This window comes from Diceros bicornis, chromosome 39, assembly GCF_020826845.1.
Source record: "Diceros bicornis minor isolate mBicDic1 chromosome 39, mDicBic1.mat.cur, whole genome shotgun sequence".
NCBI classification, from domain to species: domain Eukaryota; kingdom Metazoa; phylum Chordata; class Mammalia; order Perissodactyla; family Rhinocerotidae; genus Diceros; species Diceros bicornis.
This window is the reverse complement of record NC_080778.1, coordinates 17,304,825-17,330,888: the sequence shown is the minus strand read 5'-3', so window position 1 is coordinate 17,330,888 and position 26,064 is coordinate 17,304,825. Positions and strand designations below refer to the sequence as shown.

The window sequence follows — 26,064 nt, the reverse complement described above, 5'->3', positions numbered from 1 at the left end:
CCCCCATCGTAATTCCTAGCCACATTGAGGGAGGAACTGTACCCACATACCATCCTCCCCAAGCGTTCTTCTAAGTGCCTACATCTTTTTAAACACAGCAATTTGGTGTTTTACCTAAATGTGTGACTGAAGCCTGACATTTTGAACTGAAGGGTTTATTTTGAATGCCTCAGCTCTCCCTTTCTTGTAGGGTGGAATTACAAAAAACAATAGTGGGTAGTTCCTACAGGTTTAACAAGGAGAAGGTTTGGGGTCCACTCCACTCTCTAATCTTATATCACTGTCCAAAGCTACCTTGTTTGCTTATTCATTTCTCAGCTTTATTGAAGAATAATTGACAAATACATTTTAATGGAATGCTTTCTTCCCATTAAAGCCATATTTCCTATGGCAAAATAAAACCCTACAGTACTTTACTGTAAAAATCTATTTTTTAGCCACCTCTGTTGAATGAGTGACTCATTTTTTATTGTTTTCCCAATGAAAGGAAAGATAGTAGAACCAGTGGTGTTAATATAGGCTAGAACGTGAATGACAGCTCAAATTAATTCTGAAGCTTAGGTGCTCAGATGGCTCATACCATCAACTGAAATTTCCAAAGCTTATTTAAATTGGTACCATCAAAAACTCAGAATAAATCATTAAACTTATAACCTCTTGGGATTAAATAGGCATGGAGCATTCCAGGGTAGGGTGAGGGGGCTTCCTTATCTGTACCCAGCTCTTCCTTTTGGGAGGGAACTGGCATTGTTGGGGTCTGCCACAGTGGAGGAGGTGGCCACAGCTGGTGCTAAGAGTCCCTGCACCCCATACATGATGAGTAGGTGAACACAATGTCTGCCCATCCCCCTCCACCAAGGTGTGGGAGCTGGGAGCTCAACCCTCTCTCCTCACCCACCAGGGCCCTTGTGATTCCCATGACTTTCTGGTCTTCAGCGCCCTATGGTTGCATCTCATGTCCCTTCAAGGCTGCCTGGGGTTGGCGTGGAGGGCTGTGGAGGCTCACCCTGATTTCCCCTTTCACAGATACTCAGAGAAGTTAACTTGGCACAAGACTCATTTAAGTTGGGAGATGTGAAGATAGTTTAAAAAAAACATGAAATTGGAAACCTCTCAATATTTAATAATCTAGGTTTATATAGCATCAATGTGTGTCATCCTTAGGCAAACACCTCTTGGCCTCTTTGTCCTTCCTTGTAAAAGAAAGTTGGATAAGACCATCTCTAGACCCATTCCTGGTCAAACCTGGACCGTTCGTAGCATCTTCATTTAGTTTACTCATTTGATTCTCACAATCTTATGACCCAATGCAGTTATGAACGTCCCCATTTTACAAAGGTGGAAAATGCCACTCAGGGGAATTGCCCAAAGTTCTGCAGACACAAAGAGGAGACAGCGAGAAAGCGACCCCTCGGGCAATGCTCTCCGCTTCCCCTTCCTGCATCTTTTTGGGTACACAAAGTAATACACAGATAAAATCGTATTCCCATTTAATTAAATGTTTATTCAATGAAAGTATGTATAAAAACTTACAAATCTGAGAACTCAACTATACATGAAATAGGATGACGGGATATTCAGTTTTTAACATATACGTACAGCACAGCTATTAACTGTTTTTCCCTTCCCCTTCGGTCCTTAGTTCTGGCTCCTGTTTTGTCCTGTGAGACCATTCTGTTATTGGCCTAAGTGAAGATTAATGGACAAATTTTACTGTTTTTAGGCCAATGGAGGAAATTTCAGGTGTTAAAAAAGAAAAAATTTGGAGACTGAACATCAGAATCAAGTTTTTTCCCAAAGAGCAATTAGGTTTTTTGTCCTGATTTCTCTTGGCCATTTTTGATGTTTCAGTGAATGTTGCCAGTAAACTGTTAGCATGAAGACGTTACAGTTACTACATATTCTGCTCACAACCTCCCCTGTAAGATGCTCGTTCCTGTAGCCTTTTTCCTGCAGTACACACTGATTAAAGAGCAGATGGTTGGTGCTAAAACAAGTTTACTACTGGCAACTGCTAGAATGGCCTGTCATTTTTTCATCAGAAAGATAATCTCTAGAATAGTACCTTCAAATCTGATTTTTAAAACCACCACCAAATTTGTCAGAAACTGAAATACAGCATTTTGTTGTTCAACTTTGAAAGAAGCCAGCAATTAGATAAGGCATGTGCATTAATTCACCTCTTCCACACATCTGCTCTTACAAACACACAAACTCACAGCTTGTCATGTTTTATCCAAAAATTAAGATTGCCATCACATTATTACTTTTTCGTGTTTTGTTCAAGTAGATTTCTTAACTAATGATTTTTCTTGACTGGACATAATCTCAAAGGATGCATTCTGATATAAGACACCTGGAGGATGAATCCTAAGAACATTTTCTTGGGTTAAAAGTTTCCCCACACCTTCTAGATTTTGCATAGTTCAGAGCCTGGCTGTATCTCTAAGAAGCATGCTGTATTTTCGAACACTGTTTTTCTGAGAAGGAAGATTTATTCCCAGGGAAAGTCATAATTTTAGCTTACCAAATTGCATTCTAGTTGTTTTGTTATATACCCTTCATTAGTTCCAAGTATGCTTTTAAATAATCTAAGCTTCTCAAAATCTATTTGAGTTTAAAAGTACTACTGACCATTATCTTTCCAATATCCCCTGAATTAAAGTAAATATGTTCCAGGTTGATAATGCACAAAACCTTTAGGGAGGAGGGGCTGGGGACGGCGGAAGGGGGCAAGGAGAGAGGGACCAGGGACCTGTTCATATCATGCCATGGAGAACTCTAGTTCTGAATTGGGGGAAGGGAAGGAAGATAGTCTTTGTAAAAATGACAGTTTTTAAAAAGGTAAGTAACATTCAGTCTAACAACACTGTTTCCTGTTCCTTTTTGATGGAAGCTAACACTGGGTGGTCAGTTTCCGTTACCTCGGAGTCCCCACTGCCCAGGAGAATGGACCGCCCTTCGTCTAGGGCAAAAACGTCCGAGTTCTGGTTTTGGCAAGAATGTTTAACAACCTCATTGGGGGTGGAGAATGTTTTGTCACACAAGTTGCACTTGTAGGGTTTGTTGGTTTGTACCAACATGTTGTCCATCTGGCTGCCTTCCTCAAACGTGCAGAGCTCCAGAGTCTGTTTGTCCACCATGGTGTACGTGTCGATGCTCTGGTTGAGGCACACGTGCCGGGCAGCCTGGTTGGCCCTGCAAAAGCTCTTGTCACAAGTGCTGCATTTGAAAGGCTTCCCGGTGTGGATGTACATGTGCTCCCGCCAGTGGCTCTTCTGGATGAACTTGCGTCCACAGATGGTGCACTCGTACTTCCGCCTCTTCACCTCCCTCTCCTGGTCCGCCTGCTCCAGGTTGTCAATGTCCGCGATGTCCGAGGGCGGCGGCGTCTCCGAGTGCTGCTGTCCGTCGATGATTGGGGAATCTGAGACGTGCTGCAGCTCACTGTCACTTATCATCCCAGCTTCAGGCACGTCCAAGGCGTCTTTCCCCAGGTCAGCTGCGTTGCTACAAAGAGACAGGGGAACTCGGCTCTCGCCCGGCTGGCTTGACGTGAAAGGGACGCCCGTGTGGATCTGGAGGTGTTCCCGCAAGCTGCTCCGGAGAGTAAAGCGCCGTCCACACAGGTGGCAGGCGTAGTACTTGGGAAAGCTCCCGTTCCTCTTCATGATGCTCGGCTTGACGTGGGCTATGGTGAGGGACGCAGGCTGTTCGTCAGAGGAGGAGGCTTCCAGATTGGTCTCCTCCCCAGGGGGAGGGGGAGGAACAGGAGTGGAAACGAGCTCCGGAGACAGGGAGGTCTGCAGCGGGTCTGAGGGAGTCATGTGTGTCCGATTCACCTGGGTCAGGGTTGAAGTCAGCTGCGAGAGCTGGGAGGCCTCAGGTACCTGTTCTTGGCTCATCCTCGAGGGCTGTGGCCGTGGATCTCGGGCAAGTTTTTCAGGTGCGGAAGCAATCTTGGTGGCTTGTCTCAACTGATGGTCTGCAATCTGAATGCCATACAAGGAAGAAGCCAGCGGGAAAACTTGGTCAGGATGAGAAAAGGCTCCTTGGCTGGCCAGGCTAGCCTCCTGGATGAGTGGGTAAGCGTGGAGAAACTTGATCCCCTGTTCTAAGCGAACGGGATCAATCAGCTGGGGCGCCATCTTTCCAGTGTACATCAAATGTAAGAGATAGCTGAAAATGTCAGGCTGGATGTCAGTTGGTTTCAAACGGACACACTCACTGAAAGAAACAAGGAAAAAGTCTGTAAGTAATGTCAACTTATGTCTCCAATGATAACATAAAGCCTGAAGAAAGAAACAGGCACTTTTAAAGGCAAATGAAAATAAGAACATTCCCCATTTCTTACGATTAGTAAGTTTCATGAAATGAAAAGGGATACTCAAGAGAGATAACTGGAACCTATATAATTTAACTTTAATTATAGTAAGAATAGAGAGAAATTCAATAAATATATTCTAAAGGACTGAGAAAGGAAAAGTTCACATTAAACAAATGTGATAGCTTAACTCATAGACTCTTGAAGTAGTTCTTCTCCTAGTAATCTATGTAAAATTTTATCATATCATATTTTTATAGAGAACTCTTGAAGTTCTCTATAACAAATTCTGTGTTTCATAGAGAGGATCCACTGCTTCCTATCAGTCTGAGAGTGACTTGTGACCCAGGAATGGTTAGGAACCACTGACCTGGCTGATCTTGAGCTAAAAGCCTAGGATTCCGTATTGATCCAATGGCACCCAGAGCTCAGCAGGAGATCTTTTAAGGTAAGTCAAATGATCTACCTGATCAGAAAATTTCTTCATTTGTTAATGACATAAGGGAGCTGGACTAGCATGAACAAGTGCCTGAGAGCAAGACAACAAAAAGGAGAGAAAAAGAAAACCTAATTCTGTCGCTGCTCTGCAACTCTGACCTAGCTCCAGCATGACGGTGGAAGCACGGTCAAGGGAGGCGAGCCACAGCCCAGCTCTACTGGAGTCAGATCACCTCCCAGCGTTGCTAGACTGCATTAAAGGCGCTCCGGGACAACTCAGTTCCTCACCAAATGTGATCATCCTCATCACTGCAGCTGGGGTTCACAGGCGTTATCTCACTGAACTGCCATTAACTCTCATTTCAGAGATAAGGGATCGAGGCTCAAAGGGATTAAAACCTTGCTCAACATCACAGGGTTAGTAAGCGGGGGAATTAGGAATTACATCTGGGTCTAATTCCAAAGCCAGGATTCTTTAGAGCATTAAAACAATGCTGTGTAGTAGATAAGGCAGATTTGATTATTCCCATCTGAGACACATGGAAACTGAGGTCCCAAAACTTTGTCAGGTGACTTATCTGAGTCACCTAAAGCAGTGGGGGTATTGCTGATTTTCTAACTTTCAGACTCGACTGTTGCCATCATTCCAGATACATCATCTTGATCAAGCAGCAATAATCAAGAGTCACCAGGAACTCTTCCTAGATCATCAGTAATGACAGAAATTCTAACGCATCATTAGAAATCAATGAGATGTAGGGGCCGGCTGGGTGGCGCAAGCGGTTAGGTGCGCGCGCTCTGCTGCGGCGGCCCAGGGATCGCCGGTTCGGATCCCGGGCGTGCACCGACGCACCGCTGGTTGAGCCATGCTGTGGCGGCATCCCATATAAAGTGGAGGAAGATGGGCACGGATGTTAGCCCAGGGCCAGTCTTCCTCAGCAGAAAAAGAGGAGGATTGGCAGATGTTACCACAGCGCTGATCTCCCTCAAAAAAAAAAAAAAAAAAAAAAAAAAAATCAATGAGATGTATATGTCTCTATTATGAGGTATGTGCCATCATCTACTGAGTGAATATATTCTACTGACAACGCATTTTCAACTTCAAAGACACCCTCCTTGAATGCCTTTAGAATTTATACTCACTCATTATACTACTTCTTACTATTATAACTCTTTTTGGCTCCATTAGCTATTTATCTTATTAACAAATATTTTCCAACATGCTAAAATAAGAACAATGTGCCCTGCTCTTCTAAATTTAATATTTTATTCTATTAAAAAAAGAGAAAGTGACGTTGACAGCAATTGGTGACAGCACAGATTTGAATAAGTACTGAATTGCTATCAGTGTGGGTATATTTCAAGATGACTGTAAAGAAATAATCACGTGAAAAACGTTTCACTACAAAGTATGGAAGAGAAAGAAAAAAGATCAAGCATAGAAACTGGCACCCCTTTGACAGTGTAAAGGGAAAAGTCTACGTGACTAGTTTTTAAAAAGACACACAGATCATTCATATCTTTATTTGGAGTTTTTTCATAGCCTTTTAAATTATTTATATTGCTTTAAATAGGAATGCAAATACAGGCAGTCTTCCCTTTATGCACAAGGTGAGTGCTAACAATATTACGTGTACACTAGAACATATTTAGATGCCCTAGGGAAGTTCAATATTCAACATAAAGCTTCAGGGATTATGTGTGGTGAAGAATAATAATGTAAAAATCAACTCCAAAGCGAAGACATAACTGGAGGGGATCTTTCCAGGGCCGGGCAGAGGCCTAGAGAACTGGCAAACCACAGGCCTTTAGAGATGCAAACACCCCCAAGAGACTATAGGGCATCTTTAGTTCTGCCAGGATGGAATGTTCCTCCAGGCAGAAGGAAGGGATAGTTAGTGAGCCCCTCTGCCCCCTAGAAAAGGGAGAGGCGCAAGTTCAAAGTGGGGTGTGTTTTTCAGCATCCAGGAGAGGTAACTACCAAGCAGGGCCCCTTTCCATAAAAACTCTGCTGTAAGTTTTGTAATTTCCCCTCATTTGCTATTGTCTAGGTTGTCCTCTGTCCACCGCCTGTGAAGGATGGTGACTCCACAGTAAACCTCTCAAACTTTAAAGAGCTGTGTGTAGTCTCTGATGGCAAAGAAGGGTGGAGCTGGGGAGGGCCCGCAGAGCTGGTGAGAAACTATGGAGGAGAGGAAGGCGAGTCCCTGGGTTTACTGCCAGCGCCCAGCGCCCAGGAGGTCTCCAGACACCAATTTATCTTGTTTATTTTAATTTGTTTTCTTAAAGGAGAAGTACATGTGCACACACATACACACAGACACTTAAAAAAAATTATTTAGGAAAGTTCCTTGTGTGGCATCCAGCCATCTCTATCCTTGCCTGCTGTCATTCCCAGGCAGCCTGACCTGCCTGCTTAATCACCCAGCTCGCTGGGGGCCAGACTCTGGTCACTTCCAAGTCCTCTGGGAAGGACATGGCTCTCTACAGTGTAATTACACCTAAGTGGTTTGACTTGTAGACGTCTGTGTGACATAACACTTTTATGTAGGAAAAATATAGTTTTAGTACAGCTAGAAGCCCTTCGTACCAACTTTCACAGTAATTTACATTTTCAATTTTTCTTTCACTAGGATCTTAAAGTAAAAGATGGGATTAAAGAAATTTGAAAAGAAGGATTTTTAAATAATGTTAGACCTTGTCAAAAGGTTGTACTTAGCAAGGCCTATCCTTCAGTTTTTATTTTTGAGAGCTCCAAGTCTGCAGGCCCATAGGATTTAAAACTTACCGCTTAGAGGAGCGTATATAAGACAGAGACATCTAGTGGTAACTACAGACACAAAACTCTCTAAGCTAAGTGTGAAAAAACTATTCAGTCTTCTTGAGTAGCCAGGTGGCAGTGCACAGCGCCCTGCAAAGGAGATGCCAGTTTAAAAGCACGTCCCTGCCCTTCATCCAGTATTTGGCTTCTCTCAATGAGGTGGGCAAGGCCCCCGGGCGGCAGTGCAAATGGTATTTATTAGTGTAACACACTAATAAATAGTGTGTTATATCTGGTGCAATAACACACTAGTGTTTAAACTTGGGACTCCTATCTACACAGATATCACATTCCTTTGTTAGAAAGGCATTTACTTACTGCCCTGTACTTAAGATGAGTTTCTTGCATTTAATTAAAACTCATTACGTTGTATTATTTTGCTCCTCAAAATTAAAATCTTCCCCCTTTTTAAGACAATTTAATTCATAGTGTTGAGACTTCTAAGTACCCATTAACTATGAAGTCTCTGAGAATGAAGTAAAAGGGAGCATCCCTGGTGTCACAGGATAAAGCCACCTCTGCTTGCCATTAATCCTAGTATTTGCCCATCCTGCTTTTCCAGACATTTATCAAGAGGCTATTATTTACAAACACCTGAACTATACATTTTGGTGTTCAAAAAGATTAGTAAAACCCAGTCTCTGCCCTCAAACTTACGAACGAGGAGGGGAGGTAAGTACACAAATAACAACAAAGGGAAATGTGCAGATCTTACAAAATGGCATAAATCAAGTGTTATGAAATGTGAGAGAGGAAGAGGTCGCTTTGGATCATTCTGGTTGACGTGATTAGGGGAGGGGTCAGGGAAGAGGTGATGGTGACCTGGGACTAAGGGAATGGGCAGAACACCAGCAAACTGGTGGTTCAGGTGAGCGGGTGTCCCAGAGGGGGCAGTCGGAGACGAGGCTGGATGGAGGTCAGGCTCCAAGCGGAGCCTTGAAAGACAGAATAAGGAATCTGTGTGTTGTTTAGATGTGCAATGGGTATCCTCTAGGTTTCCAAACAAAGGAATAACACAACCTAGTAGGTTTCTGATCAAAGGCACACTGAAATCAAAGCAATGCTTAGGAATATCAAGCTGACAGTAATATGGAAAATAATGAGAAAATAGAAGTGAGAAGGGGAAGGAAAGGACTAATGAGAAAGGTGTTTTGAAGAAAACATGATTTGGGCACTAATAAGATGATTTTAAAGAGATTTTAAGTATGGGTTACTAGAAGATGAAAATGTAGGGAAGCCAGGAGGGACTGGAGGGAAGACTTCACTCAGCTGTAGACACGCTAAATGAGACAAAAGCAGGAGAGCCAATTCCAAAGGTCTAGCAGGCAGCCTGGGGCCTTGGGGAATAGAGTTGTGGAGTCCGAGAAAGACCAAGGCCAGAGGCAAGATCCAGGAAAAAATGAGCTCCCACCAGGAAAGCACACACAGCAAGAAGCATGGCGAGCCCCAGACCAACTCACCCAAACCCACGGGGACTCCTGTTGAGAGCGCAGAACAAGGGATATTCGGAGTTATCAAAATGCAGACGACCCTCAAGAAGGAAGAAAACGGCAGCAGATGCTGCAGAGGACAATGAAGACAGAGGCTGAGAGCAGAGCAGTGGTTCTGCTGGAGAGGTGACCTTGGAGAAACGATTTTAGGAGAGTGATGGGGGAGAAACCACAGCGCCAGCAGATAGGAAGCGCGTGGGGTAAGGAAGTACGAGCAAGGCTACAGATCACCTCCGATCATAGAAGGTTCTGAAGAACTTTCGTGGTAAAATACAGGAGAAGCAGCACTGCTATCAAGACAGCCGTGTAAGGAAGTGCTGATACTTTATGGACTTGTGGAGGGGGCACAAAGTATAAAATGAAAAGTACAGAATAAAAACGAAGGGTAGGATCTGGGCGCATGAGGGCGGGAGGAAGATGGTTTTCCTTAGACGGGCAGAGGCCCTATTCTCCAAGAGGAGAGGTGGGATGAAAAAACTAAGCGAAGAGACTGAGATTGAGATGTTTTAAGAGAGAAAAGAAGGAAAGTGCAGGAAAACACGCCATCAAGCTTCTCATTAGAGTAGGAGACAAGGATAAATACTGAACGTCAGGGGAGAGTGGGGGGCTGGGGCTGGAGGAGCGAAAGGGTGGGATTAATGAGGTCGTGCAGCCAGCTGGTAACGGACAGCAGAGAGGGTGTCCGGAGGTGGAGGGCTGCTTGGGGCTCAAGGGCTCCTGAAAGCCTGAGTGACCAAGATGGGCAAGGGGGCAAGTGAAGTCACGAGGGACGTGGGAGCCCAGGAGCCTGGGGAGAGGGAGCGAGACCCGCGGTCTTGCAGAGGGCAAAGAGTGGGTTCAGTGGGAAAGAGGGCCCCGGAAGGCAGAGTCCACAGTCATTCGATATTAGCAACCACGTTAGTTACCTGGTCTGATGGACAAACAACATCTTAAAGTAATTGGAGAATGAAGCAAGAACGGATTTGTGTGCCTTGAAGTACACATCGCCGATGGCAACCGTGCAGTCACACAGGAAACCGAACTCGCGCTGAGCGTTTAACTGCTGCAGGAGAATAAGTCCATGGTTGGCCAAATCCATGTTTTTAAAAATCTGCAAAGCAAACAATTTGTTTTTTTTAACAAAGGTGATTCACAAATCAGTATGTGTCCTTTATAGTCACCAATAGTAACGATCACAGCTAACACGGCAGGCACTGCTCAAAACGTTACGTAAATTAACTCAACTGGTCTTTACATCAGCCCTCTGGGTGGTTCTGTCCTTACTCCCGTTTTACACATGATGCATTTAGGGTAGATTCAGCAATTATGTGATTTACCCAAGTTTGCACAGATGGCAAGTGGAGGGGCCAGGAAATGAATTTGGGTAGTCTGCCCTCGACACAGCAAATATTCCGGGATCATTTAGTCTTTTAGTTTAAGACTCTATTTTTTTTTTTTTATAATTTTATTTATTTATTTATTTATTTTTCCCCCAAAGCCCCAGTAGATAGTTGTATGTCACAGCTGCACGTCCTTCTAGTTGCTGTATGTGAGACGTGGCCTCTGCATGGCCGGAGAAGCGGTGCATCGGTGCGTGTCTGGGATCCGAACCCGGGCCGCCAGCAGCGGAGCGCGCGCACTTAACCGCTAAGCCATGGGGCCGGCCCCTAGTTTAAGACTCTAAATGCCAATTCTAATGATCTATCAGAAGTGTCAACTCTTCCACAGGGATAAATAAATTAAGGTGGGGCCACAGCAGGGTCGGGTGAAGATCTCACTAGGTTTGGGGCAGTTTTCCACTTCCTACCATGAGGACACGACTGCCCTGCCCCGACAGGAGATAATAACGACACATTCATTACTCCCCTGGACGCTTACACTCATAGGATGGGTGCTCTTCTTCTTTTGTGGAGGAGGAAATGGGCTTTGAGAGGTGTGAGTAACTCACCAAGGCCATCTAGTAGAAGGTGGGGAAGTCAACATTTAAATCTGAATATTCTGACTCCAAATTCTAAGATATTCATTCCTCACACTTCACGCAAACAAACCACTAGGCCTGACTCTATCTCTAGTAGGGGCACTGCCCCTAGAGAAGGGCTGGTTCATGAAATCAGTAGGCTGCTCTTTCCCAGAGTCAAACAGCATTTGTAAAAGCCCACCACACACAGATCAACATTATACTGAACAGTGTACTTCATGGTTAGAAAGAGTCGACGCTTTCTCCCTAAGACTGGGAACAAGGCAAGGATGCCCGCTCCTTCTATTCAACACAGTACTGGAAGTTCCAGCTAGTGCAATAAAGCAGGAAATGAAATAAAGCACATACAGACAGGAAAGGAAGAAATAAAACTGTCCCTATTTGCAGATGACATGATTATTATGTAGAAAATCCCAAGGAATCTACGAAAAAAACTCCTAGAACTAATAAATGAGTTCCGCAATGCCACGGGATAGAAAATCAACATACAAAAATCAATTGTAATTCTGTATCCTAACATTGAACATGTGGACACTGAAATTAGAAATGTAATACCATTTACAATCCCCCCAAAATGAAATACATAGGCGTAAATCTAACAAAACATGTAAAGGACGTCTATGTTGAAAACTACAAAATGCTGATGAAAGAAATCAAAGGAGATCTAAATAAATGGAGAGACATATCATATTTATGGTTAGGAAGACTCAACCTAGTAAAAATACCCATTTTTTCCAAATCAACACAATTCTCATCAAAATCCCAGCAAGATTTCTTTTGTGGATACAGACAAGAATATTCTAAAATATATATGTAAAGGCAAAGAAACAGCTAAAACAATTTTCAAAAAGAGTAATAAAGCGAGAGGAATCAGTCTGTCCGATTTCAAGATGTATTATGTAGCTACAGTATTCAAGACTGCGTGGTATTGGTGGAAGGATAAACACACAGATCAACGGAACAGAATACCAGGAGCAGACCCACATAAATATGCACAATTTGCTCACAAAAGCACAAAAGCAATTCAGTGGAGGAAGAATAATGTTTTCAATAAAGTGCTGGATCAATTGGGCTTTCCATAGGCCAAAAACAAGAAAAAACTTTGATCTAAGTCACGTACTTTATATAAAAATTAACTCAAAATGCACCATAGACTCAAATGTAAAACACCAAACTGTAACTTTTGGGGAAAAAAATGGGAGAAAATCTTAGGGATCTAGGGATAAATACAGAGTTTTTATACTTGACATCAAAGGTACAATCCATAAAATGAGAAATTGATAAATTGGACTTTATCAAAATTAAAAACTATTGTTCTGTGAAAGATCCTGTTAAGAGATCCTCTTCTGTGAAAGATCCTCAAAGACTAGGAGAAAATATTTGAAAAGCTTTGCGAACTAGTGCTTTGATAAAGGACTAGTATCTAGAATATATAAAGAATTCCTGAAACTCAACAGTAAAAAAACAATCAAATTAGAAAACAGGCAATTGACTGGAAGAGACATTGTACCAAAGGCGATATACAGATGGCAAATAAACACATGAAAAGATATGCAACACCATAAGCAATTAGGAAAAGCAAATTAAAACCACAATGAGATTTCACTACATACCTATCAGGATGGCCAAAATAAAAAATAATGACAACACCAGATGCTGGTAAGGACGCTGAGAAACTGGACTGCTCATATGTTGCTGGTGGGAATGTACAATGGTGTATCCGCTCTGGAAAATGGCAGTTCCTTAAAAAAAACTAAATATGCAACTACGATATAACACAGTAATTGCACTCATGGACATTTACCCCAGAGAGACGAAAACTTATGTTCCCACAAAGACCTGTACGTGGATACCCACAGCAGCTTATCCGTAATAGTCAGAAACTAGAAACCACCCAGATGTTCTCCCATGGGTGAATAGTTAAACACTGCGTGGTACGCCCATACAACAAAACGCTACTCAGCCACATAAGAAGAAATGATGCTGTGGCTTAAGGTGGGTGAATTACAAAACCAATCCCCAAAGGTTACATACTGTATGATTCCATTTATATAACATTCTGGAAAATTACGCAAATGGAGAACAGATGAGTAGTGGAGGGGAGGAGAGGGGAGCAGGAGGGAAACAGGTTTGGCTTATGGCAACATGAGGGATCCTGTGGACAGAAATGTTCTGTAGCTCAGATATATCCATGTCAATACCCTGGTTGTGATACTGCACTACAGTTTTGCCAGATGTTTCCAGTAGAGGAAACTGGGTAAAGGGTATATGGGATCTCTCAAAGATTTCTTGCAACTGCAAGTGAATCTATAGTTATCTCAAAATAAAAAGTTTAACTAAAAACAAAGCCCACCACATTAATTAATTAGCCAGATTTTTAAAAAATGGATAACTATGATGCTTAACTTCAGAATTAGGGAAGCTACTGTGGAGAATGCATTACCAACAAGCTTAAAAAAGAAAAAGAAAAACAAAACAGACCCATGGCAATTCTTACTCAGCTGGTGTTGAACTCCCCACTCTCCTTCCTGTTCTGGGGATGATGTGGCAGGTTCAGAAATTAACAAGTGTGCCCCCAACTAACCGAACGAAATGGAATAAGACTTTAAGAGAATGATCAGCTCACAAAGCAAGAATCCAGGATGTCAAGTTTCGTGTTTTCTACCAAGAGCCATATCCAAGTGTGAGAGGAGGAGAGTCATCCAAGTTTGCAGTGATGTAGGTAGAAAGACCCAGACTGTAGATTCATTTAAGCACGAACATTAATGGCATGGCTCAGGAACTGAGTTCCCCAACGTCTTCTGCGTATGTCAGAGAAGCTGAAAGCACTAAGATTAGGAAGGGGAGACAGAGAAAAGGCATGGGGTTCATGAAGAAGGACAGAGACGCTGCCAGGTCGCAAAGTAAATGGGATTACAAAGAGACATCACTCTAACCTGAACCTCCACCTGGATAGAACTTCAGAGGCTTGTCTTCAAGGCTGTTCTCTGGAAAGTGCCAGAACACTTCATTTTCCATCCTACTAACTTGCCTTTCTCTACAAAAAGGTACAATATCCTCTAAGAGAAGACTGTGAGGAGCTGCTCTATCACGCACTCTGACTCTGATCATGATTACCTACATGCTTAGGCAGCTTCCGGTGTCACTTTCACAGACAGTAGCTTCAAGTACAGTCACACATGACTATTTATCCCTTGACGACGACGACGAGAGTGGCTATTACCTATGAAGTGTTTACTATGAACCATTCATTTCTCTATGTTATTCACTTAATTTCACACTAGCTTGAGCTATTTGAGGTATTGCTACCCATATTTTACAAATGAGAAGCAGGCTTACAAACGTTAGGTAGGTTGCCCAAGATTATAGAATCTGTAAGCACAAGAAGTGGGATTTAAACTGGGGTTCATCTGATTTGTCAGAATATACTACATGCAGGTGTGTTTGTTTCAAATTAATAAGAAACATTATTTTTATTACTGCTTTATAGTATATATGCTTGTTGTAAGAGATTCAAATATTATGGACACACAATAGAATTGTCCACGCAACTCACCCCCACCCATTTCCCCATACTCCAGCCAACACTGGGTATTATTATTTTTTAAAGAATCTTTGGGCCAGCCATGGTGGCCTAGTGGTTAAGTTCAGCACACTCTGCTTCAGCAGCCCAGGTTCGGATCCCGGGTGCGGATCTACACCACTCATCAGTGGCCATGCTGTGGCCATGACCCACATACAAAATAGAGGAAGACTGGCAACAGATGTTAGCTCAGGGCGAATCTTCCTAAGCAAAAAAAAAAGAATCTCTGCCAATATCACTTCTTTACCTTCTATGGATTTAATGATGAACTGAGTATATTTCTATGTTTATTGATCATTTATATTTCCTCTTATATCTCTGCATGAGCTTTGCCCACTTTTCTATGGGGTTGTCTTTTTCTTATCCATCTGTAAAATGTTTTGTATATGAGAAAATAAGCCCTTTGTCACATACATTGCGAATATTTTTCTCACTTTCTTTTGATTTTGTTTTATAGAGTTGTTTTTTTTTTTTTTTTTTGGTGAGGTAGATTAACCCTGAGCTAACATTCGTCGCCAATCCTCCTCTTTTTGCTGAGGAAGACCGGCTCTGAGCTAACATCCATGCCCATCTTCCTCTACTTTATATGGGACGCCGCCACAGCATGGCTTGATAAGCAGCGCGTTGGTCCGTGCCTGGGATCCGAACCTGCAAACCCTGGGCCGCCGTAGCAGAGCACAGGCTCTTAACCTCTACGCCACCAGGCCGGCCCCTATAGAGATTTTTGACATATATAATTTTATGTTTTAATGTCATCAAACTTATCAATATTTTATAGGAAGATTTTGAGGTTTGAGTTTTTACATTAACCAATAACTATCATCTCCTTTGATACAGCCAAATGTACGGCTCCCTCTTGTTCCATGAACAGACTAACAAGTATTTTATCCAGACCATAAGAATGAAGCCATGATAAAACTGCAAAATGTTTCTTTTTTAAGGGTGTCTACTAGTTATTTTTAGGATCTCAATTTAGGAACATCTAGAATAGGAAACAAACTGAATATGTCTTTCAAATATAGAGGGAAGAACACATGTACAGGAGTCTCAGAGAAGTGAAAAAACCAAATAAAAGGAGGAAAAATGAAAAGAATGAGTTACATGTTCAAAATTCACAAAGGAGAAAAAACTCTCCCACACATCAATTTTTAAAAATCTTATTTTAGAGACTAAAAACACCTTTCTCAAGAAGAAAAATAAAAACAACCCCTCTAGATTCTTACAAATGTGAATGACCCTGAGAAGATGGAGCGAGAGGGAGGAGCGGAAAGGAGGGAGGAGACCAGAAGCACCTCACCAGCAGTTCCCACCCCACCCCCGCCCAGCTGACAACACTGCCCTTTCCCAAATCTTATTTCCTCATCAGGGCCCCCTTCATAATCTTTCCCATGAGGCTTTGCTTGCACAAGATTGCTGTGTAAGTGGGGGACGCAGCATCTCCCCCTTTGTCGAAATGGACGTCTGCTCGCCCACCTCCATCACCTGCTCACTGACCGCATCACACCTGCCCCCTCTGCACTGAAAATGGCTCAGCAAGGTCACCAGGGGCCTCTGTTCCCCAGCTCTATGGACCAGCAGCTCACTCGACCTCTCTGCGGCATCTCATACCCTTCCTCTTGCTCCATAAATATTCTGTCCTGGCTTCCAGGCCACTGCGCTCTGGTTTTCGTCTCACCTCTGGCTATTCTATTTTAATCTCCATCAAAGACTCCTCTTTCGCTATGTTCCTTTGCCTTTGGTCCACAGCCCACTTCTCATTCTGCAGACTCTCTTTGATGATCTGATCCACTTCTACTTGGCTGTCCCACAGGAACCCTAAATTCAATCTGGGTAAAACAACTCAAATCCTCTCCCCATCCCCCATTTCCCCCAAAGGGCAATAAAAGCTACGGACACAAACCTGTTCCTTCTGTATCCCCAGCTCATGGCGTCATCACCCACCCCTTGACCAAGCCAGGAATCTCAATTTCCCTTTCTGGCCTCCCCTTCTCTCACTCCCCACATCAATCAGTCACCCACATCCCACCAATCTGAACTCTTTATCCCAGTGCCATGCCTTAGCTCTGCCTCCCCACGCATCTCCCGGTCTCCAGCTCTAGCCTCTCCAATCCATCCACAGTAATCTTTCCAAAGGGCACATCTGATGTTACTATCCTGCTTAGAATCCTCCTGTGATTCCCAACTGCCTTTAGGATGAAACCCAAATTCCTCAGCGTAGCTTGGCTGGTCCTGCATGACCTAACCCTGCTTACTCTGCACTACATGCTCTAGTGCTAATCTAAACTAATGGTTTCCAGACTTGCAGATTTCATAGACCTACTAAAAACCAACCAACCAACCTTGAAACTGGGGGTCCCACAGAGTGGGGCTCCCTCTTTACTTTGCAAGAGAAGGCATTAAATATTCATGTACCCAGTAGGGATGAGGAACTTTTAAATATAAATAGGCAGAAAGGACATGATGTCAGAATACCTTTCTAAAGAGGAAGGACAGTTGGCACTGTATTCAATATATGGAAAAAATAATTTTTTTTTCTACTGCAAAAATCATTACAACATAAAATTTTACTCTATAACATTAAGTTGTGCCTAATTGTTTTCTTGATACAAGACTGTCCGTTTGGTGATCTTTACGACGAGATCGTCAAGTGTCTCATTTGTTCTGAAGTCCAAGTGTTATCAAAACTCCAGTTTCATCTGAGTATGTTGATAATAATGGAGACAAAATAATGTTATTTCACTCACTTTGGAAATTCTGGATGAACTGAGATAAGCTGAAGAGCAGTTTTCTTTGCCCAGAAGGTTCTGAATGCCCAGGCCATTCTTGGGCTCCTAACAGTCTCCAACACTCACTGTTCAGAGGCCTCCACCCAACGCTGGGAAGCTTAGCAACCCGATTTCTACTCACATGGTCAGGAGACGGGGCCTCAGAACTTCTGCACCGGACCTTTGAACATGCCACGTTCTGAGGCACCCACCACGTACTGCCTGCCCCACCTCCCTCAGCTCTACCTGTTTTCTGCAGAATTTCCCTGACCCTCAAGATCACAAGGCTCTTCTTGCCTTCAGAGCATCTGTGAACATGCCTGTTTACATATGTCTGCCTGATACTTCTAGAAAGCCAGCACTCAGTCTTATTTATCATTTATTTCTTTATCCCATGTGTCTAGCATATTGTCTGGTGTTCAATATTTGTTAAATAAATTAGTAACTATATGTTTGGAGAGGAGAAGAGCGCTGAGCTCCAGTCACAGTGTGACCTATGACTAGCTGAGTGATTTGGGGTAAAAGTTCAATTTCTATTTATCCTAGGTTAACCTAAAAAATTCTCATCAATTTACTGTGCACTATGTTTTAGAAGAATTTTTCAATTTTAAAACGTCACTTCGTGTTTCTTCATGCTAACAATTAAGTTCTGAATAGTGCTTTATAGTTCACAACAACCCTTCACACGTAACATTTAATCCTCAATAATACCATGGAATATCGTTTTCTTACTATTATTAATTATAATAATTAATAACCACAGCATTAATTATAAGTGACCACTTGTTATGTGCCAAGGATCAGTTACCCTCATTCCAGAAGAAGAAATTTAGACTTAGAGAAGTAACCTGCCCACAGGTGGGGCTAGCTCTTAAGAAGCAGATCTGCGAAGTGGTAAATATTTGGTGAGAGCTTTCTAAGGTGCCAGGCACAGCGGATGCAATGGTATGCAGAATACACAGAGTTCCAGGGTGTAATTAAATAAGTACACAAATTTATAACAGCCAACTCTGATAAGAGCTATCAAAGAAAAATGTAAGGAAATAGGAGGTCACAAAACTGGGGTCTAATTTGGGGGCTGGGGGTCAGGGAAGGCTTTGGTGAGGAAATGCCAGTTAAGCAGATGTTGAAGAATAAAAGAGTTAACTGGGCAAAGATGGAGTCTTCCAGGCAGAGAGATTGGCATTTGCAAAGGCCCTAAGATAGGAAGCAGCAAGATGCAGTTGAGGAACTGAAAGGTCAATGTGGCTGACGGGCAAAGAGCCAGAGAAGCATGAGGCAAGACGAGGCTGGAGACTCAGGTCTTGTTAAGGACTTTGGTCCGCATCTTAAAAGCAATGGGAAGCCACTGAAGGGGATTTTAGGCAGGGTGACATGATCTACAATGTAAAGATCATTCTGATCTGATCTGTGTGATCAGACGGCTGCAACTGTAGAACTAACCAAACTGGTGTGGTGGTGGTGGTGGTAAAGAGGTGGGCGAGGGGAGACCTGTTAGAAGTGGTGGGGAGGGGAGATCTTCCAGTGGTCTAGAAGAGAGAGGACAGACTGGTGGTGGTGATGAAGATGGAGGGAGAGGGACAGGATTTAAAAGACAGAAGATAAAAAATCAACAGAACTGGTTGGTAGATTGGATGGAGGAGGATGGGGGAGATCAAGGTGTCCATGATGACTCCTAGATTTCTAACTTGTGTAACTGGATAGATTGTGGGGCTCTCCGCTAGGACAGGGAACACAGGCAAAAACCCAGTTTTGTGGGGAAGATCATGAGGTTAGCTTCAGATACACTGGGCCTGAGATACTTCTGAGACACCCAAGTAGAGATGTAGATGTTGGTTATATTGGTCTGGAGCCCCAAAGGCTTGACCATGATTTACGTCTAAGAGTCTTCAGAGAAGTCAGGTGTGTCGGACTCCAGAAGCCACATCCTTAAATCACTACGTGATAGTTCTGAGAGGTTAAAACTGTAAACAGGAGTCAAGTGAACCCCGGTCTTCTGGGTGTAAATTTCATGCTCTTTCCACTACCCTGCTCTATAGACCATTCCTAAAAATTCTCATTAATCTCAGTCACAGAAGGTCGGCAATCTGACATGAAACTGAAGACCTATATAAAGGTCTTCAGTTTAACTGTTAACCCATTTAATACTGTAAATGGAACTTAAAAAAAAAATCGTTTCTCTTTCTTAAATCAGGAGAGCGAGCAGAGAGGAACTGAAGAAGAGTAGAGCTGGGGAGGGGAGGCAATTCTTAACAGTGGGTTTTCCCAGAACATCTTCTTTATGGATGTATATGTGTACGAAGCGATTTTTTTCTTAAGTAAATTCTGAGACTTTAAGACATATCATGTTGATATAAGTAAAAAATACTTTCCAAAGCCAAACATAAATGACCGTTTATATTATGTATGCTTTGGCTTTTCTCTTCATCACTGTTTCCCACACTGATAACGAGATACCTCCTAGATGCCGGGTGCCTTCAGCCTCCATCACGTAGCACATGTGGGCTCATCCTTCAGTTCATCTTTTGGAGGTGCAGCTAAATGGCACAAATATAATCATATTCTGTTTTGACAACCCAAGCTCCTCTTTCACTTTCAATACAAGAACAGGAGACCAAAGCAGCTTTTGGGAATTGATGATTCATTTTTTAAAGATAATAGCCCTTCTAAGACACTAAATACCACTTAGACTACCCATTTCAAAGGTACTAAAACGATCCTCTTCTGAAGCCCTTGATTTTACTTAAGTGAAGCATAAATGAATACTGTAATGCACGGGACATACCAGTAACAGAGAGAGCACTACCCACAAGTAAGATTGATTCTTTCAAGTAGTTCAGACCACTTACCAGGATGAAAAAATGGCTTTTCCAATGAGTATTATTAATAATTAATATTTGAGGGCCCATAAAGTAAACCTGAATGAGGCTGGTCATTTGAATTTTAATATATTTTTAAATTGCATTTCAAAGCTAGGAAATGTATCTTAGTTAGTTGGGATGACAGATTAGGATAATTTTCTTTAGTCAATCCTCTTCCACAGTAACTAGAAAAACGAGGGACATAAACTATGTTTTGACTTGTTTCGACTTCGGAAAGCATTGCATTTGTAAAAGATTTGTCTTTTCCATTATATTTTGCTTAAGTTAACATTAAAATTAGTTTTTAATTTCTGAGTGTAAGTGGAGGTCAGAAGGAAGCAGTTCAGGGACAGTTTAGCTGTCAAGGAAAAGTGGGTCAGAGATTGATGGCTAATAAAGAGTAGATATTAAAGTGATAATTCTAAAGGCACTACGCTATAACCAACTTTAAGGAAACCTACATGTGACCACATGGCAAAATTTAAAACCTAATCTAATTTGCTTCTAATAACCCACCAAAGTAGATATTGCCTTTCTTTTTTACATGCTGTATGATGATTAACAAAATCAATCTGCAGAAAATATAAGCACCTATAGGTATAGCTCACTGTATGCCAGAGAAGAGCTGCAAATGTGTGTGTGTGTTTTTTTTTTTTTTGGTGAGGAAGATTAGCCCTGAGCTAACATCTGTTGCCAATCCTCCTCTTTTTGCTGAGGAAGATTGGACCTGGGCTAACATCTGTGCCCATCTTCCTCTACTTTATATGGGCTACCGCCACAGCATGGCTTGATGAGTGGTGCTCTGGTCCATGCCCGGGATCAGAACCTGTGAACCCTAGGCGACTGAAGCGGAACGCACAAACTTAATCGCTACACTGCCCAGCCAGCCCTGCAAATGTGTTTTCACTCAAACTCTTAACTGAATAATTTATTTCAATATTTTAGGGTAGAAGTTCTCAAACTTTCTGGTATCAGGATCCCTTCACACTCTTTAAAATTATTGAGGACACCAAAGAACTTTTGTTCATATGGAATATTACTAATATTTACCATACGAGAAATTTAAAAAATATGTATTAATTTAATTAAAAATAGCAATAATAAGCCCATTGCATGTTAACAAAAATAACACATTTTTATGAAAAAATGATTATATTTTCCAACATAACAAATAGTGCAGTGGCATCTTTTTATATTTTCACAAATCTCTTTAACAGAAACAACTGGATTCTGCATTTGCTCTACTTCTCCATTTACTCTGTTGTGAAATCTGTTCTGGCTGAGGATTGAAGAAAATCCAGCCTCACCCACATATGCAGGTGGAAAAAGAAGTATTTTAATAGCCTTTCCAGGTAATTGTGGATATTCTTCTTGGATACTACACCAAAACTTGACAAGTGGTAAAGGTTAGTTGTATGATCTAAAAGTACATCAAATGGGGCCGGCCCCGTGGCTTAGCGGTTGAGTGCGTGAGCTCCGCTGCTGGCAGTCTGGGTTCGGATCCCCGGCGCGCACCGACGCGCCGCTTCTCCGGCCACGCTGGGGCCACATCCCATGTGCAGCAACTAGAAGGATGTGCAGCTATGACATGCAACTATCTACTGGGGCTTTAAGGGGGAAAAAATAAATAAATAAAATCTTTAAAAAAATTAAAAATAAAAGTACATCAATGAATGAAATTTCCCTACTCTACTACAGTGAAATTCATTCCTCTATGTGGCACTTTGCATGGATTTTTTACTCTTGCTTAATTTTTAATATCATCCATTGCTCATTATGGAAATCTTATAGAAAATATTAACTCACTGAGTTATGCAGATGTTCCCAATGTCGACACATTTTGTCAACAGTGAAAAAGGCCAATAACGTCTTAGTATCATTATGAAAACAGTTTTGACCTGGTGGAACCCTGAAAGGGTCCTGGGGATTCACAAGGGACTGTAGACGACACTTACACAACCCCAGTTCAGAACCACTCTGGGGACTTGGACAATCTAAGTGACTAGGCGTGGCGTGGGAGAACACACACACACTTCAAAATTGTTCTCAAGATGATACCGATGCTCACCCGTGCTTGGTGCAGAACTTAGGGGTGTACACGGTTTAAAGGAACTGTACACTGGGCCGGCCCGTGGCTTAGCGGTTAAGTGCGCGCGCGCTCCGCTGCTGGCGGCCCAGGTTCGGATCCCGGGCCTGCACCGACACACCGCTTCTCCGGCCATGCTGAGGCCGCGTCCCACGTACAGCAACTGGAAGGATGTGCATCTATGACATGCGACTATCTACTGGGGCTTTGGGGGAAAAATAAATAAATTTAAAACATTAAAAAAAAAAAAAGGAACTGTACACTTAAACCTCTTGTAAAGTAAAAAAGTTGTTTCACAAGTACTTAACCAGATACATAAAAGTGCTGTCAAGTTCCATCTTTGCACACTGAGCTTTCTTGAAATGAGAAAGTCACATGATGCATACCACAAGCATGTGAGCTGCAGATTATGTGTTTGAACATAAATACCAGACTCCAACTTGGCCTTTGTACGTTAAAAAAATATGGTCCTCAATGTCTTAGACTGTCAACTCGTGCTAAGTGTGCTGTAGCTACTGACTCCAGCACGTAATGCATATCAGCACTGTAAAACGCTACATCTTATTTATTATCAATGTAAACTAATATTTTAATTACTTAAGTTTAATTTGCTAATAAAAATTATAACCTACTTGAGCATAAACGAGGTTTAAAAAATGTTCTCGACCTAATGCTTAGAATGTTCTTCAGGAAAATAAAAATTCTCCATTCCCTTTTAGGTTTTCGAGGTCATGCTTTGCAACCTGAAGACCATAAGGAAGTAGGAAAAATCACAAATGCCCTTTTGCAATTGATGGGAAAGTCTCCAGCTGACCAGCAGTTCTTCCTTCACTGTGACAGCCTGGCGCCACACTACTTGCCCAAAGTTACTTCAGGGAAGGGTGAGTGGGTCTAGCGATGAAGCACACCAAAAGACAGGTAAGAGACGGCAGGGCAGTCTCCAACTCCACAGAAGCTGATCCTGAGCCAACGCCACACATCAGCCTTAGATGTCTCCTTCACTCCCTACCTCCATTTCAGCAGTTCTCAAACTGGAGGAAGCACACCCCCTGCTCGGGATAAACAGTGTCTACAAGGTGTATCTGCTTAGAGGGTCGGGATAAATAAAATTTTATATAATTTTTATATTACAAAAGTGTAGATTTCGTAGGACCGTGCAAAGTTCATATTCATCTTAGAGATAAAGAAACGGTCACCGCGGCAGTTCAGTTATTCTATGACTTATGTTTACTCTCTGCTGCTGGAGTATTTCGGTGGAAGAGTTTGTGGAACACCATCTACTTACACCCTCTTTGAAGAGCAGCTTTGAAACTGGCAAGGAAGCAGCTGGACCGTGCAACAAAGCTTTAGGGGCGGTTTATCCGCCCCCCTTTAACCGACCCCTCCGCTGTTGGCTATTGGTGGCACTTAATACCACTGGTATATTACTTCTTGTAGTTTAAGATCTTATGATGGTTTCAATAACAGGTCAATTCTTTGGCTAGAAAATAAACCACGACTCTATTACGTGAGAAACGCCCAGTTTAAAGGAAGCTGGCATTAGTGGTAAACTTTCTTCTTAAAAATTACCTTTTAAGAGTTTGAAAACACCCTGGATACACACCAAGGGTATTTAGAATGCAAAATAAAATTTACTTTGACAATTAATTTTGGCTTGTGATACATCAGAAACGAGGATTTAAAATGTCTTAACTCTGATTTTCTATGACAATTTCAGGCCTCTCAGAGTACAATGCTAGTGACAGGTACGCCGTGCTCCGGTGCTCCAACAAGGTCAACATAGAGGGTCCACCCTAGACACGACAGGGCAGCCCCTCTAAGCAAACCCAGCACACCTGGAGTTCTGTGTGAGCCCGTAATTCCCACTTTCTTTATGCTTTTACTAAAACCACCCACGAAAAGCAATACAATCGAGACTCGCACACTAAGCGGGCTTGCTGCACGACGAGGGGCAAACGAACACCGCAGACGGCGGGGGAGCACAGCGCCCGGCTTACTTCCCTGCGGCACAACTAGGAGTGCAGCAGGCGCAGGTTCCTGCGGCAAACGGCGGGGCAGAACGCACCGTCTTCTTTCTGCCCAGCCACCGCCTTGCCCGCTCTGCTCCCCTGCTTTCTCTGCGGCCCTCTCGGATTCACTACCGGCTAAAAGACGGAAAGCTCGCTCCCTAAGCACCTTCCGTGTCACCAGCTCTCTCGGCAGCCCTGACGAAGAACTGCAGGCGGGGGGGCTCCGTTAACCGAGAGAACGCCCCGCCTCCCCCGCTCGGGGCCCGGCCGGGGTGTGAGGGCCGGGAGCGCGGCTGCGAGCGGGTCCCACGCCCCGAGGCACAGCAGCCAGAAACCGCAGCGCCGCTCTGGGCCGGCCGCGGCCTTATCGGGGCGCAGATCGCCCGCCGAGCGGAAGCGCGAGGCCGCCGGCTCAGCGCGCCCACACTCGCGGCCGGGGCCGCAGCGGGCGACGCGGGCAGCGCCCGCGGAGGCCTGCATTTCCCCGGCCCAGCGGACAGCGGCCTAACGGCCGCCCCGCCCCGCCCCAGGGGGCGTGGCCGGCCAGACCGGCGGGGGCCCTGCGGCCCGGGAGCCGCGCACTCCGGCCCCGCCTCCGTCCCCGAGGGGCTGGGGGGAGGGGAGGGGCGACGCACTCGGGCTGCGCCGCACGCCCTCCGCTTCCCTCAGCCCCGCGTGCGCGCGCGCGCTCGCTCCAAGTCCCGCGGAGTTTAACACAATGCCGACGCCTACGCCGTGCGCAACGCCCGGGCCGGCGCAACAGCCCCGGCGCCGGGGGCGGGGGGTGGCCTGACAGGGAGAGGGGGAGAGCGCGCGCGAGAGCCGGAGACAGCGCGAGACCCGAGGAGGCCGGAAGCGCGCGTGCGCGCCCCCGCCCGCGAGCGAGGAGGCGGAGCCACAGCAGTAGCGGCAGCAGCTGTAGGAGCCGCTGCAGCTGGGAGAAGCGCCAGAGAGGCCGGGCCTGCTCCGGTCGGACCGGATCCCTCCCCTCCCCTCCCCTCCCCCTCCGCTCCCCTCCCCCAAACCCACTTCCGCAGCTCGCGCGGCCTTGCCGCCGAAGAAGCAGCGGTGGCAGCAGCCGGAGGCGGCGGCGAGGTGTCGGCAGGATTACGCACCTGACGGGCCCGCCTCTCGGGGCTCCAGCGCGGGACGCTCACCGGCCGCCGCCGCTCGGGACGCGCTTCGCGGTGGCGGCGGGCAGGGAGGGACCGGCGACGGGGAACGGAACGCGAATCGCCCCCCTCCCCTCCCCTTCCTCCCTCCCTCCCTCCTCCGATCCGCCGCCCGCCCTCTCGGCTTCCGTCCCCTCCCCCTCCCGCAAAGCCCCGGATGGAGCCGCCGCCGACTCGCCGCCGCCTGGCTCCGGGGGATGGTTTTGTCAGGCGGCCAGAGCCCCGGCGCCAGGCGCAGCCGCCGCCGCCCCCGCGGGGCGCCCCTGCCCTCGCTTCCCAGAACCGGGGCCCCGTGTGGCCCGGGCCTTCCGCCTGCCTTCACCCAGAGCCCCGGGACCGGGGTCATTCGTCCTCTTTGTTGCCACCGCCGCTGCCGGAGCCGTTGGCGAGCCCCGGTGGCCCCCGCCCTCCCTCCGCCGCCCCGGAGCCCGGGCCGGGGGCGGCACGTGGGCACCGGCCCTGGAGGGGAGGCGGTGCGCGCTTACCTGTCGCCGGTGCTGCTGCTGCGGCGGGGGGTGTGGAGGAGGCCCCGCTGGGCAGCCCTGGCCGCGCTCTCCC

The 26,064-nt window shown here is 44.7% G+C and overlaps 1 protein-coding gene across 2 annotated transcripts; it reads right to left on the bottom strand.

The window, feature by feature from the left end:
- Positions 1-1,483: 1,483 nt before the first annotated feature.
- ZBTB2 (zinc finger and BTB domain containing 2) lies at positions 1,484-26,064 on the bottom strand. 2 transcript variants are annotated; one of them, XM_058534141.1, is made up of 3 exons: positions 25,992-26,064; positions 9,979-10,163; positions 1,484-4,227 (listed from the first exon to the last, which is right to left on the bottom strand). In XM_058534141.1, exons 2-3 carry the CDS (start codon positions 10,149-10,151, stop codon positions 2,856-2,858), a joined length of 1,545 nt encoding a protein of 514 aa, XP_058390124.1. In that variant the 5' UTR covers positions 10,152-10,163; positions 25,992-26,064; the 3' UTR covers positions 1,484-2,855. The 2 variants fall into 2 exon arrangements, with proteins under 2 accessions (XP_058390124.1, XP_058390125.1); XM_058534142.1 differs by lacking the exon at positions 25,992-26,064 and adding an exon at positions 25,450-25,519.